The sequence below is a fragment of the Malus sylvestris genome, chromosome 15 (assembly GCF_916048215.2).
Source record: "Malus sylvestris chromosome 15, drMalSylv7.2, whole genome shotgun sequence".
Taxonomy (NCBI): domain Eukaryota; kingdom Viridiplantae; phylum Streptophyta; class Magnoliopsida; order Rosales; family Rosaceae; genus Malus; species Malus sylvestris.
In genome coordinates this window covers 50168323-50184011 of record NC_062274.1, presented here as the reverse complement: position 1 = coordinate 50184011, position 15689 = coordinate 50168323, and the positions used below count along the sequence as shown (strand labels likewise).

Sequence of the window (15689 nt, the reverse complement as noted above, 5' to 3'; positions counted from 1 at the left end):
TGCTTGCTGGGACACCTTTGGAAAGATATACCATCATCAACTCTTGTCTTGCTTCAAGATATTTCATGAGGAGTGCATTGTGGCAGGGTCAAATCTGTCAAAAAAGGAGGTGAAAAAACCCTGGTGCAACTGTTGGTTCGCGGATTTGGTAAACAAGTCCAACAATCAGCAGCTGATTTGGTTAAACAGGTTATGAGACCAGTTTGAATGTGTAGAGCCAAGTCGGGTGCGCGCTAGCTCAGGTGCGGGTCGACTTGTAGGGGCTAATGGATTGGGTGCTGCAACCTGCTGGGCCACGACTACTTGAGCCTGAGAGGCTTGCTTCGGAGATGCTGCTAGCGTTGCTTGATGCAAGTTATGAACCTTATAGACTTATCATTATAAGAAAAATAATACAAATATAGTATAAAAATATGATAAAAAAACGTAGCATTTTCCTGTTAAATTATCATTCTCCTTGCTTTTAAATTCCAAGTTTAATTTGAACTGTCAAGTCGGTGGGATTTGGCAATTACAAATCCAACATGATCCTCTCTGAATTCTTTTTGTGAATATTTTAGGAATTCGTACATTACGTTTGTTCATTTTACATTGTGTAATTAGTTTTTTTATTAAGTACTATTTGTATTTAATTTTAAATAAAAATAATTAAAATAATTTGTAGCCGCATGATATATGATAGATGTATATGATTCACGGATCCGGAATGCTAACAAAGAGGATCCGAATTCAACTCTCTGTCTCACTCCAATTTTAATACCCAAAAAGAAAGGAAGGGAGAGGAGAGAGGGAGAGAGGGTTGGAGCCAGGCAGCCACAACCCACCCGAAACACTGACCTTCTCTCCTTCTCCCCTTCTCCATCTCCCTCCTCATCACTGCAACTAAATTAGGGTTTCTGCAGTCCAGATACAGAGAAACCCTAATAATCGCAGAGAAGAGAGATGAGCAGCCAAGTGGGTGTGAGGCGGACCAGTCTCAGCCAAAGACGGGGCCCCTCCGCCGCGATTAAGAAATCTCCCCCTCCCGAGAATGGAACCTCTAATGGCACCACCAGCAAACCCTCCTCTCCTCCTCCACTTTCGTAAGTTTTCTCTCCTTTCTCGTTTGCTCTTTGTTTGTTTCCCGAGAAAATGGTTTCCCGGAAAATTTTCCTTGCCTTTGTTTGTGTAGTTGATTTCAAGTTTGAGAATTGGGGTCTGCAAAACTTGCCTTTAATTTATTTTTACCGAAATGGTGTTTTAATTTTAATATTTAAAAAGGTCTGGTGGTGGGGAGAGGACGGTGAAGAAGCTACGGTTGTCGAAAGCCCTAACTATTCCCGAGGGGACGACAGTATCCGATGCATGTCGGAGAATGGCGGCTCGCCGTGTGGATGCTGTGCTCTTAACTGATTCAAATGCGTTGCTTTCCGGAATTGTGACAGACAAGGTTCAAGTTATAACTCATAGTTGGCTGTTGCTGTGAGTTTTTGAGTGTCAGCTTTGCTTATGCTACTTTGCTTTCAGGACATTTCCGCTAGAGTCATTGCCGAGGGGTTGAGACCGGAGCAGACAATTGTGTCGAAGATCATGACGCGGAATCCTATTTTTGTTAATTCTGATTCATCTGCTCTCGAAGCTCTTCAGAAGATGATCCAAGGTTAGTTTTTTTTTTTTTTTTTTTTTAAATCCAACAAGGTTTTGTTTCTTTGGCGATTTTTATTGCGTTTGTCCGTGTGTGGATTTGTCTAAGAATTTGCTTCGAAATCTTCATTTGTTATGGCTACATTGGGCATAAAAAGGTGACTTCTTTTCTTTTTCTGTTGACAGGAAAATTCAGACACCTCCCTGTCGTAGAGAGTGGTGAAGTTATTGCCTTGTTAGATATCACAAAATGTCTCTATGATGCTATATCAAGATTGGAGAAGGCAGCGGAGCAGGGGAGTGCCATTGCTGCTGCAGTTGAAGGAGTTGAACGCCAGATGGGAGGCAATTTTTCTGGTCCGTATTAATGTTTAAAAATCTTACTAAATTACTTTGAGTCCGATTGGAAGTTGCTTCCTACGTAAGGTTTTTGAAACGCCTGTGCTTTATAGAGAACCTGCACTGTATTGTAACGGATCCTCTTTGTTCATTATTTTGGTACATACATATGATACATCTGGTAGAATTTAACTTTTATTGTTCTGTTTATCATCATGATTGCAGCTCCATATGCTTTTCTAGAAACTATGAGGGATCGAATGTTCAAGCCTTCCTTGTCAACCATCATTGGTGAAAATACGAAGTACAGTTCTTTAGCGTGACTTGCCATTTGGCCCTCTTTGTGGGAGGATGCAATTAATTGATTTTGGCTTGATTTTTGTTTAAAGTTTATTTTCTATTGCCAAGCTTGTAACTCTATGATTTCAGGGTTGCCGTTGTTTCTCCATCGGATCCTGTCTATGTTGCAGCAAAAAGGATGCGGGAGTTTCGGGTTAATTCAGTCATAATTATAATGGGCAACAAGATTCAGGGGATACTAACGTATTGTTCTTTACCTTATATTTGTTTATGAACATTTTGCACTTAGATGTTATTCTTGGATGTTGTCTGTCTTCTTTTTAATGAATATCATATGATGTTTGCTTTTGACTGACTGCAGTTCCAAGGATATCCTTATGCGAGTTGTGGCGCAAAATCTCTCTCCTGAGTTGACTCTGGTGGAAAAGGTTTACTCTAAACCATCGAATGTTTGATTATTCTATATTTCGTATTAAGTATATAGCTCTGTTCCATTTTTAAAATAAGCTTCCTGAACAAATTTGTGCTATCCAAATAATTTCTTTAGGTAATGACTCCAAACCCTGAGTGTGCCTCGTTAGAGACAACGATCCTTGATGCGCTGCATATAATGCATGAAGGGAAGTTCTTACATCTTCCTGTCTTAGACAGAGGTGAGTGGTACATTTTAAGGACATATTTTTAATGTTTATAAGGTGTATTGACATCTGTTTGCGCAGATGGATGCATTGCTGCTTGCTTGGATGTTCTGCAGATAACTCATGCAGCAGTTTCTATGGTAAAGTCATTGCGGTTGTGGTTTAGATGCAGATGCATGCTTCAATCATCAGAGTGAAATTTTTAATTTTAATTTTTTGTTCCTTTGCCTTTGTATGTGAAAGATGTTGATTTTTCATTGAAGTGGAAGATATTGAACTTTTAAGGGATGGGATTGCCCAATATATAATTCAATGCATTATATTGGTTTATGTTTTTAATCTTCCAATTATGGTATAATAGAAGCTGGTCTAACATGTCTTGTGGGTGTGTTTCTCATAGTTGTCTGATTTTATTTTACTTCTATTTCTATTTCGTTCCTTATATGGTTTACAAATTCTGCATGCATCTTTTCCTCCTTGATTGCCATGTTAGTCTTGATTTTTGTCTTTTGGTTACATAGATTATATGTATCTTAGATTCTTATGTGCATTATTCTTATGGTTCTTGCCGAGTTTTTGTATTTGGTGCATGTGAATTATGAACTTTTTGGCCATAAATGTTTGAAACTAAAATTCAAAATTTGGGTGCTATAAATGCATTAAATTGAAGGACTTTTAATTTGTTTCCATTATTTACCGTCAAGGGCGAAGAGGTCGCACTTGGTGCGATGGCAAATGCCTTCGCCCATAAGCGGTAGGTCTCGGGTTCGAGACTTGGGAGCAGCCTCTCCATAAATGGGGGTAAGGCTAGCCGACATTCACCTCTCCCAGACCCTGCGTAACGCGGGAGCCTTGTGCACTGGGTACGACCTTTTTTTTTTAATTTACCGTCAAGGGCGAATTAGCCTTGAAACAATAAGAAATAACTGCAAATTGGGCCAAAAGTGAGAAGGGAGAAAAAAACCTGGGTTAATTCTAATGATAGTTGCATTGTTTAGGCTTGAATCTAAAAGCCCCTTGGATATTCTCATTTATCACTTTTGTAAAACTTCCAAGGATAAATTGATTAATTAGTTGTTGTTCATTCCTTTCCTAGGTTGAAAGTAGCTCAGGAACGGTTAATGATATGGCAAACACAATGATGCAAAAATTCTGGGATTCAGCACTTGCTTTGGAGCCACCCGATGATTGTGATACTCAAAGGTATTCAAAACTTGCTAATAACGTCACTTAAATTTGGTTCACCTACACAATTTTTATACTGAATTATACAATCTAGTGCTGATGTGAGACTAATTGATTGAAAGTTTTGAGATTAGGAAATCTATGGAAAAAAAAAATTATTTGCCCAGATGCATGTTGTAATTTTGTTTCATCACTGATTCTGTTTTTGGGTAACCCGGTTATTCAGTAACCATGCTTAGGGCTTTTTGTTTTCAGTGAATTGTCTACAGTGATGGCTTCTGATGGGGCTGATGGAAAGTTTTCTTATCCTTCTCTTGGTCTTGGAAATTCATTTGCCTTCAAATTTGAAGATCTTAGGGGTCGAGTGCATCGAATTAATTGTGGTGAGTGGTGGTCAAAGGCCAAAAATTATTGCTAGCATACTTTGCCATCACCTTGCTTGACGATCTATATATACCATTCCTAGCATGAATATTTGTGGAGTGATTGCTTAGTGAAAGGATAGAATTGGGTCAATTACAAATTGTTAAAGTCTCTCTGCATCAAAGTATCAAGTTTATCCTTATTATTTTACCATTCACTCTTGAGTATTTTTTTTTTGTTATATGGATGCCAAATTGATGCCAGGTTGCTAACTTTTCACCCCTCAAAATTTAGAAGGTTAAGTCTTTCTTTAGAAAAAAAAGTTTGTATTTGTTATGTGGCATCTGTTAATTCCACCTCTCCTACTATTATAGAGTCTAGAAAACTGGGATCTCGAATTTTCATTTAATTAGTGATCAATGGGTTATGATTATATCTGTGGATGGGAAAATTAATGGTAGCTTGCATGAGTGGTACGCAGCAGTGGACTTGGTCTGACAGGGGTATTAGTTGTGGCATAGAATTTGCCGTGCGGTGACACATTGGACTCTGTGGTTTGGTATAGAAGTGTCCATAACTACTGCCTATTGGTGGTGATTGGCAGATTGGGTTTAGTTTTCACTGGGCTAGATCAGCACTCTGTGTTTGGGGAGAGCTCTGTGACTGAGTTAATGGACGTGGTTTATTTTTTGTGCGTTTATAGATCAGATGTTTAGATGCTAGAATTGAACCCACAATGACCTTATTTTTTGCCTTTCCTGATTGTTTTATTTTTTTTGTTTATTCTCTTCAGGCATAACTCCGCCTATGTCTTACATGGCCGGTCCCAAGCCCGGATAAAGGAGGAGGGGGAGGGCGTCAGGTAGTCGACAGCCGGCACTCCATGATCACGTCGAATCCTTATGAAAATGAATCCAGAACAAAATCACGCTAAAGCTAGGGCGTCACCCGTAAGTGGCGCGCTGTGTGGCCCGAGCACAGTGATAAGTGAGCAAGGGTCGCTGTATCTCCATCGGCACCCGGATGCAGTGTTAAATGAGCAAGGGGGCCATAGAAACTTCTTTTCGAACGACTCCACTCAAAGTTGTTTGGGAGCATATGCTCCTATCAACTTTACCCGGGACACACAAAAGAAGTACTTTGATCCTATTAGACGGGGGAGGGTGAAGAAGCTAGGACAGAAGGGTAGAGTTCAAGAGAGCAAAATGCGTTTAGGACCGTGGAATATAGGAACCTTAACGGGAAAATCTATGGAAGTAGTGGAAGTTATGGTGAGGAGAAGGATAAATATTATGTGCCTACAAGAAACTAAGTGGGTTGGTAGTAAGGCAAAGGATCTAGAAAACTCAGGGTTTAAACTTTGGTATTCGGGCACAAATAGAACGAGAAACGGTGTTGGCATCATCGTGGACAAGACCTTGGTACAAGATGTTGTAGATGTCAAGAGGGTAGGAGATAGAATCATGGCAATCAAGATTGTAATAGGACAAGAACTTATCAATGTGATTAGTGCGTACGCACCTCAAGTAGGGTTGGATACGAGTTCGAAGGAGAAATTTTGGGAAGATCTTGGAGACTTGGTGCAAGGAATTGCTCAGACGGAGAAGTTATTTATAGGAGGAGATTTAAATGGACACGTGGGCAGGGAGACAGGCAACTATGGAGGTTTTCATGGTGGCCATGGTTTTGGGGAGAGAAACGAGGATGGGGAAGCTATCTTGGATTTTGCAATGGCATATGATCTCTTCTTAGCCAACACCTTCTTTAAGAAGAGAGAAGAACATGTGATCACCTACAAGAGTGGGTCGTCAAAAACACAAATAGATTTTCTTCTAATGAGGAAAGGGGATCGTATAACTTGTAAGGATTGCAAAGTTATACCAGGAGAGAGCGTGGCTAATCAACATCGCTTGTTGGTGATGGATGTACATATCAAAAGAGTAAGACAAAAGAACAAGACTTGGAAGTGCCCAAGGACTAGATGGTGGAATCTAAAAGAAGAAAAACAAGTCATTTTCAAAGAGAAGGTAATCACCCAATGTGTGTGGGATAGAGAGGGGGAAGCTAGCCAAATGTGGGATTCCATGGCTAGTTGTATCCGAAAAGTAGCAAAAGAGGTATTAGGAGAGTCCAAGGGCTTTGCCCCACACCAAAAGGAATCTTGGTGGTGGAATGAGGAGGTACAAACAAAGGTGAAGGCTAAGAAGGAATGTTGTAAAGCCTTATACAAGGAGAGGACCGATGAAAATGGTGAAAGGTATAGAAAAGCGAAGCAAGAGGCGAAGAAAGCTGTCAGAGAAGCTAAGTTAGCGGCTTACGACGATATGTATAAACGACTAGATACCAAAGAAGGAGAGTTGGATATCTATAAACTATCTAGAGCAAGGGAAAAGAAGACAAGGGACCTAAACCAAGTGAGGTGCATCAAGGATGAGGATGGAAAGGTTCTTGCTACAGAGAACGCGGTTAAAGACAGATGGAGAGGTTATTTTCATAATCTTTTCAATGAAGGACATGAAATGAGTGCTTCTTTAGGGGAGTTGAGTAACTCAGAAGAGTGTAGAAACTACTCTTTTTATCGTCGAATCCGGAAGGAAGAAGTGGTTGTAGCTTTGAAGAAGATGAAGCATAAAAAAGCAATAGGCCCAGACGATATACCAATCGAAGTGTGGAAACTTTTGGGAGAGACAGGTATAACATGGCTCACTGACCTTTTCAATAGGATTTTGAAAACGAAGAAGATGCCAAATGAGTGGCGAACGAGCACTTTGGTGCCTATCTACAAGAATAAGGGCGACGTACAAAATTGCATGAACTATAGGGGTATTAAGCTAATGAGTCATACAATGAAGCTCTGGGAGAGAGTCATTGAGCATAGATTGAGGCAAGAGACACGGGTTTCGGACAACCAATTCGGGTTCATGCCAGGGCGCTCAACCATGGAGGCAATCTATCTCTTACGAAGATTGATGGAAAGATATAGAGATGGGAAAAAGGATTTACACATGGTCTTTATAGATTTGGAAAAAGCGTATGATAGGGTCCCAAGAGACATTCTTTGGAGGATTTTAGAGAAGAAAGGAGTACGAGTAGCATATATCCAAGCTATAAAGGATATGTATGAAGGAGCAAAGACTGCCGTAAGAACTCATGAAGGACAAACCGAAAGCTTTCCCATAACTGTAGGATTACATCAAGGCTCATCCTTAAGTCCTTACCTTTTTGCGTTGGTAATGGATGAGTTAACAAGACATATTCAAGATGATATTCCTTGGTGTATGCTTTTCGCAGACGATATAGTGTTGATAGATGAAACTCAGGAAGGGGTAAATGCAAAGCTTAACCTTTGGAGAGAAGTGTTGGAATCTAAAGGTCTTCGCCTAAGCCGATCAAAGACAGAATATATGGAGTGCAAGTTCAGTGCAAATGGAGGCCAAAACGAGTTAGGGGTGAGAATCGGAGATCAAGAAATACCAAAGAGCGACCGTTTTCGTTACCTAGGATCTATCTTGCAAAAGAACGGAGAATTAGATGGAGATCTCAACCATAGAATACAAGCTGGATGGATGAAGTGGAAGAGTGCATCCGGCGTGTTATGTGACCGCCGTATGCCACTGAAGCTTAAGGGAAAATTTTATAGGACGGCAATAAGGCCGGCGATGCTGTATGGCACAGAATGTTGGGCGGTGAAACATCAACACGTACACAAAATGGGTGTAGCGGAGATGAGGATGCTTCGTTGGATGTGTGGGCACACAAGAAAGGATAAGATTAGGAATGAGGATATCCGGGGTAAAGTAGGAGTAGCCGAAATTGAAGGAAAGATGAGAGAAAATCGGTTACGGTGGTTTGGACATGTGCAAAGAAGGCCTACTGACGCTCCGATTAGAAGATGCGACGATGGGACAGAGGTTCAGGGCCGAAGGGGTAGAGGAAGACCTAGGAAAACTTTGGAAGAGACTCTAAGAAAAGACTTAGAGTACTTGGATCTAATGAAGGACATGACACAGGATCGAGCACAATGGCGTTCTAAGATTCATATAGCCGATCCCACTCAGTGACTTGGATTTTCCAAGTCTCCAACCGAGAAGTTTTCCTCACTCGGAAAATTAAGGGAACACTACCCCAACCTACATGCTCCACTCAGAAAGCTTCAACATACAAGCTTCAACAAAAGAAAATTCAAAGAACTTAGCGAAGAAGGCTTTGGTGTATTTAACACAATACGTTGAAATGAAGGAAAGCTTATTTATTGATATCCCCGATAAGCTACAAATATGTACATATACATGAGTCAAAATAAACACACAAGAGGGAGCCTTCACAAAGGTTGCTTAGGAGAAGTCTCAGCAGTCGGTAGAGCCCCAGAAAGAGAAGGCACCAGAGGGGGATCATTTGGAGCCTCAGTACTGGACAGAACCCTAGAAGGAGGAGGCATCAGAGGTTGATCATTTGGAGCTTCATTACGCGGTACAGCCCCAGAAGACGAAGGCAATAAATGCCTTTGGAACAAACCTACAAATCTCTGATGATCAAGTAAAACCTGACCATCAGTTTCCTTCATCTGGTCAAGCTTCCTCTTCATGTTTGTAGCATAGTCATGTGCGAGCCGGTGCAACTGTTTATTCTCATGCTTGAGCCCTCTAATCTCCTGTTTGAGACTCATCACTTCAGCCGCCAATGATTCAACTTGGCGGGTTCGAGCAAATAGGCGTTGGGCCATATTAGACACAGAACCTGCACACTGAACACTGAGAGCCAGCGAATCCTTAACAGCTAACTCATCAGACCGTTTGGAAAGTAGTCTGTTATCTTTGGGAGTGAGAAGGTTCCTGGCCACCACCGCAGCGGTCATATCATTCTTCATCACGGAATCCCCAACGGTAAGAGGACCAGTAGGGGAGACGAAGGATGGGCGCCATATGTTGTCTGGAGAAGGCGGGGCTGCCTCTTCAACAAGGTTCAAGTCAAAACGACGGTCGGAGGGGCCAGACATTTTCAAAGGTGTTGAAGAGAGAAGAGGTCGGACAAATCAAGATCTTAGAAGTGCAAGAATGAAGCTTCTACTGGTGGAGATTCAAGTGTGCTTTGGAACTTAATGTCAGCCCTTATAAAAATCTGCACTCGACGGAGCTTCAGAAATCGAAGAGGCGCCTGCTCAGAAATCGAAGAGGCGTTTGCTTTCTCAAAAGCTGGGCTGCTTAGAGATCACGAGGGTTGATCTCAGAAATCTAAGAGGCGTTTGCTTTCTCAAAAGTTGGGCTGCTCAAAGACCACGAAGGCTGGTCTCAGAAATTGAAGAGGCGCTCGCTTTCTCAAAAGCTGGGCTCCCCAGAGACCACGAGGGCCGATCTCAGAAATCGAAGAGGCACCTACTTTTCCAGCCTTGTCAGCACCTGTCACGCGCACACTCAGCTTTGCGGAAATTATGGGCATTCTGTCGAAGACTTCTGGGGAAGTAGAAAACACATGAATCTTACTGTTCAATCACCCACTTCCCACACGCAACAATAGCTCATGGGTACCACAGAAAACTTTGCCAAAGTTCTCTGCCAAAGTCGAGCACGTGAAGCTTGCAGCTCCCACTACATCGCTCTGACCAAGAAGGGTAAAAGAATAGCAAAGAAACAGCACTAACAAAGTTTAGACCCATAAATTTTGAAGGTCTAGCTACCATATTATTACCCACAAGGGTAAAGGAACAGTACCACTGCTGGATAATTGGACAGTCCCTGTGTGTCAACCTCTGTGCTTCGTGGCAAGGTAGACTAGCAAACATGCCCAACCTTTACTCACATTCGAGAAAACACTCCCAATAAGATTGCTTGCTCCAAAATCGAAGAGGCACCGTCCTCCGAATCTCGAGAGCCAGACTCCCAACATGACTACTTTCTTAAAAATCGAAGAGAGGGTAAAGGAACAGTACCATTGCTGGATAATTGGAAAGTCCCTGTGTGTCAACCTCTGTGCTTCGTGGCAAGGTAGACTAGCAAACATGCCCAACCTTTACTCACATTCGAGAAAACACTCCCAACAAGATTGCTTGCTCCAAAATCGAAGAGGCACCGCCCTCCGAATCTCGAGAGCCAGACTCCCAACATGATTACTTTCTAAAAAATCGAAGAGACACTGCTCCCCGAATCTTCGAGAGCCAGACCCCCAGCGTGACTGCTTTCTCAAAAATCGATGAGGCATCGTTCTTCGAATCAATCGAAGAGGCGCTCGCTTTCTCAAAAGCTGGGCTGCTCAGAGACCACGAGGGCCGATCTCAGAAATCGAAGAGGCACCTACTTTTCTAGCCTTGTCAGCACCTGTCACACGCACACTCAGCTTTGCAGAAATTATGGGCATTCTGTCGAAGACTTCTGGTGAAGTAGAAAGCACATGAATCTTACTGTTCAATCACCCACTTCCCACACGCAACAATAGCTCATGGGTACCACAGATAACTTTGCCAAAGTTCTCTGCCAAAGTTGAGCACGTGAAGCTTGCAGCTCCCACTACATCGCTCTGACCAAGAAAGGTAAAAGAATAGCAAAGAAACAACACTAACAAAGTTTAGACACATAAATTTTGAAGGTCTAGCTACCATATTATTACCCACAAGGGTAAAGGAACAGTACCACTGCTGGATAATTGGAAACTCCCTGTGTGTCAACCTCTGTGCTTCGTGGCAAGGTAGACTAGCAAACATGCCCAACCTTTACTCACATTCGAGAAAACACTCCCAACAAGATTGCTTGCTCCAAAATCGAAGAGGCACCGTCCTTCGAATCTCGAGAGCCAGACTCCCAACATGACTACTTTCTCAAAATCGAAGAGAGGGTAAAGGAACAGTACCATTGCTGGATAATTGGAAAGTCCCTGTGTATCAACCTTTGTGCTTCGTGGCAAGGTAGACTAGCAAACATGCCCAACCTTTACTCACATTCGAGACAACACTCCCAACAAGATTACTTGCTCCAAAATCGAAGAGGCACCGCCCTCCGAATCTCGAGAGCCAGACTCCCAACATGATTACTTCCTCAAAAATCGAAGAGACACTGCTCTCCGAATCTCGAGAGCCAGACCCCCAGCATGATTGCTTTCTCAAAAATCGAAGAGGCATCGTTCTCCGAATCTCGAGAGCCAGATACCACAGACCACTTTTTCAAAGTGCTCTGACAGAGTTAAAACATGTGAAACTGACAGCTCCCACTACCGTGCTATGACCAAGCAGGGTAAAGGAATAGCATTACTACTTGTTAGGGAGACTCCTATATATGTCAACCTCCATCCCCAACGGACAGGCAGACCTGCAAAAATGCTCAACCCTTCATCATATCTGAGAGGGCACTCCCAACGAAGCCTTTCGAAATATTCAGCTTTCTTTCCCCCCGATAATACCTCTGCAAACAAGCTATACTAGAGCAAGAATATCTCATATCATCAGGGTTAAAAGCAAGAGTATCCCATATCATGCTTTTTCCCTGTCTTTTCCTTTGGCCTTGTTTTTACCTGCAAGACAAGGAGAAAGAGAGCAATCAGTCAGCACTTGGAATCAAGCTTCCAGCCAAGAACTGACTGCCTGGAACCCCTTACCTGATTACTTACCTGGCATTGCTCTCGAGTACTCATCTTCAACATCTTATGTTTCCAGGGAAGATTCTGCATCTGCTTGAGGAACAGATAGGGCAAGTGCGAAGGATACAAGGAAGCATGTGGAGACAAGCGTAACAGCACACGTGCCGATACATCCATTACTCTGTCAAAAGCAAAAGTATCCCATATCAGCAGGGTGGAACGTACTCTAGATTTGATGGACTTGTTTTGACCCTCAAATTCTTCAGTCGGCCTTATACTCTGGAGGAAACCAGAAAACCCTCCAGCTCAGTTCAAGAATAAGCCTGTGGAAAGTTACTTCTTCAAAAGCAAAAGTATCTCATATCATCTCTTCTCATTTTTCTTCTCTTTATCCTTCATGCTGCTGCAAGATGGGGAGAAGGTGAACAATCAGTCGGAGCTCTGATTGCTTACCTTGTCTGTCACCTCTTTCAGCAGACCCCCTAGCTCGGCGACTTGGGGGACTCCTACTACATGGTTTGTATCGCGCTTGACCAAGCCTGAAACTACAAGTAAGCTTCAAGTGAAATTGATACATTACCTTGTGCATCTCCACCAGTTAAAGATACCACCCCTGGATGGAGGAAGAGTACTTCCAGAGAAGATGCCACATCTACCTATGAGACAGATAAGGCAAGTCAAGACGACTCCACACTCCGATACTTAGAAGTTTCGTGATTACGAGATCATTCTCCCACAATATTTCTTAATGTCATTTGTACTAAATCATTCACTTGTACTCACTAAAGGAGAGCTTGAACCTATGTACTTGTGTAAACCCTTCACAATTAATAAGAACTCTTCTATTCCGTGGACGTAGCCAATATGGGTGAACCACGTACATCTTGTGTTTGCTTTCCTATCTCTATCCATTTATATACTTATCCACACTAATGACCGGAGCAATCTAGCGAAGATCACAAAAAGCGACCGTTTTCGCTACCTAGGATCTATCTTGCAAGAGAACGGAGAATTAGATGGAGATCTCAACCATAGAATACGAGCTGGATGGATGAAGTGTTAGAATGCATCCGGCGTGTTGTGTGACCGTCGTAGGCCACTGAAGCTCAAGGGAAAATTTTATAGGACGGCAATAAGGCCAGCGATGTTGTATGACACAGAATGTTGGGCGGTGAAGCATCAACACGTACACAAAATGGGTGTAGCGGAGATGAGGATGCTTCGTGGGATGTGTGGGCACACGAGAAAGGATAAGATTGGGAATGAGGATATCCGAGGTAAAGTAGGAGTAGCCGAAATTGTAGGAAAGATGAGAGAAAATCGGCTCCGGTGATTTGGACATGTGCAAAGAAGGCCGAATGACGCTCCGGTTCGAAGATGTGACTACGGGACAGAGGTTCAGGGCCGAAGGGGTAGAGGAAGACCTAGGAAAACTTTGGAAGAGACTCTAAGAAAAGACTTAGAGTACTTGGATCTAACGGAGGACATGACACAAAACCGAGCGCAATGGCGTTCTAGGATTCATATAGCCGACCCCACTTAGTGGGAAAAGGCTTTGTTGTTGTTGTTGTTGTTATTCTCTTCAGGCATGGAAACTTTAGATGAGCTGGTATCTGCTATCATGAAAAGAATCCGTGTGGCTAATGATCATGATTGTCCTCACATTTTGGTTAAAACTTTGAGCTAATTTTTGGTTTCATCTGATTTATTGGGCTGCAAAACTTCTTAGTGTTTACTTTAGTAATTCTTTCCCCCCGCAGTTTGAAGATGAAGATGGTGATAGAGTTCTACTTGCAACTGATGATGATCTTATTAGCGCAGTCAGCCATGCTCGAGGAATGGGACTGAAGGTAATATAATGTTAACTATACGCTCCTTTATTGGATTTCTAAGGCCTTTTTTAGCATTTTGCCGCAGTTATTATAAATTAATACTCGTGAACATATTTGTTGATACTTGATTTGGTTAGAAGTTAAATCTCTTAACTAGAAGCCCGGCAAAAGCCATTAACAACCTTTCCTTTCTTGACGCACTTTGCCCAACTGCAAATGATCATTTAATGATGGTTTGCAGTTAAGAAACTTTTATATTGATAGTTTTGGGGATGAATGGCTGAGTGTTTAAATTACACTGAGAAAGAGAAGTTTTTCATGAGGGGAAAAAAATGAAATACTTAAAAAGATAATTACTTTGTTATTTTTTAATATGTTAACAATTATACCGGAATTCAATGGAGGATATGACACCGGGAGGCAGGTTTACGTAGCTTGTTGAATTCGACTGTTGATGAGCTGTACTTGTACATACTGCTCATGGTAGGATCAGATCACTAAAGGATGTGTTGGAGTATATATGTGTAATTATTTTGGGATGTATTTTGTGTTACTATTTTTTAGCTGTATGGTTTAATTCTTATGTGTACCTCTTCTCTATCTCAGGTTCTAAGGTTGCATCTGGACTTCTCTGATTCTAGCCACCGAAGTGTATCAGGGTCAGGAACAACGACGACCCAAAGAATGGGGTGGACGTCTTTGCACACCGGAGTTCTGGCAAGTGCTGTTGTGTTAACAGGCATTGGGGTGCTGTTCTATTTAAAGCGCACTAACCTGTAATGCTTGTCCCGATTGTGTAAAGAAAACATACTAGGTTGTGTGACTGCAGAGGGCTCAAGGAAACGAAACATTTTGGACTCGGAACACCAGCGGCAGCAGCAAGTGTTGTGCGACTGCAGAAGGATAAGGTATGCATATTGTAGGTTAGACAAAAGAGCCGGATGAAGGCGATGACTGGAAAATCGATGTATTGTTGTTTCATGTATTACCGTGGAAGGGCTCGCACTTGGCAAATGAGAATATTGAGAAAAGAAAATGGAGAATTTGCTCCAATCAATCTATAAAGCTCATTCGAATTATAATGCGGAAGGGATTGCGTAGTTGCAAGTTTAATCCGTTAATGCGTCGGTAAAAGTGGCCACAACAACGCAACAGAAAAATAAAATAACGTTGTATATGGATGGAATTGGCTTTAGAAGTGGCAGTGGTGCCATGTGAATTTGGAGAGTTCAATGTCAAGATGAAGAGGCTAAATAATTGACAAAAAATAATTCAGATTGGGAGTTCAAACTTGTAATCAAAGACCTAAAAGTTACATTAACTAAGAGAACAAGGGAGCATTTGAGATGAGAAATATGTTTTTCTCAAAGAGAAATCTCTTTTCATTAGAAAAAGTCCGCTGCAAGCCGAGAACTCACTATTGATGCTCTTTACACTTGGGCGAGGGTGGTTGCCTTCTCTACAGCTCCTTCCCCGGGGTCTGGGGAAAGGAACGTTCAAAACATTAGAGAAAGACAAGAAGAGCGCGGCGCTCCAGAGAGTGCTATTCGACGAGCTCGAGAGGATCGAAATTGGTTATCTTTTTTTTTCATTCACTTAGCCAGTGCTTCAGGTGGAACTGCTCATGTTGGGCATCCAATTAGCGCTCATTGTTTAATTTTTCTTTAATTCGTAATAACTCGGGAGTTAATCCCATAGTGCTTCTATCGTATTCATGTCGTTCTCCTATTTCTTTATTTAGTAGTTAAAATCATGAACGTTAATTAGAGTGTTCGTCATAGATTCAAAAAAAATTAGAATGTTCGTCATGAACGTTAATTAGAGTGTTTGTTTTTTCTCAGTAGAG

The 15689-nt window shown here is 42.0% G+C and overlaps 2 protein-coding genes across 2 annotated transcripts in view; both read left to right on the top strand.

Annotated features, from left to right (window-relative positions):
- LOC126602265 (uncharacterized) overlaps positions 1 to 891 on the top strand; it is a 91064-nt gene extending 90173 nt beyond the window's left edge. The window contains exon 4 of the mRNA XM_050269095.1: positions 683 to 891. Coding sequence (XP_050125052.1) covers positions 683 to 891 — 209 coding nt within the window. The remainder of the gene's footprint in view (positions 1 to 682) is intronic.
- On the top strand, positions 775 to 14925 carry LOC126602251 (CBS domain-containing protein CBSCBSPB3-like). The gene is made up of 14 exons (XM_050269081.1): positions 775 to 1082; positions 1261 to 1429; positions 1507 to 1639; positions 1810 to 1980; positions 2188 to 2266; positions 2392 to 2505; positions 2624 to 2690; positions 2810 to 2915; positions 2982 to 3040; positions 3997 to 4103; positions 4341 to 4468; positions 13598 to 13680; positions 13772 to 13861; positions 14450 to 14925. The coding sequence occupies exons 1-14, from the start codon at positions 943 to 945 to the stop codon at positions 14621 to 14623; spliced, it is 1620 nt and encodes a 539-aa protein (XP_050125038.1). The 5' UTR covers positions 775 to 942; the 3' UTR covers positions 14624 to 14925.
- Positions 14926 to 15689: the final 764 nt, after the last annotated feature.

Coding starts and splice junctions, on each gene's coding strand:
- LOC126602251 (XM_050269081.1), top strand. CDS start 943: ATGAGCAGCCAAGTGGGTGTGAGGCGGACCAGTCTCAGCCAAAGACGG. Junction 3,041..3,996: donor CTCATGCAGCAGTTTCTATG/GTAAAGTCATTG, acceptor TTCCTTTCCTAG/GTTGAAAGTAGCTCAGGAAC. Junction 13,862..14,449: donor CTCGAGGAATGGGACTGAAG/GTAATATAATGT, acceptor TCTCTATCTCAG/GTTCTAAGGTTGCATCTGGA.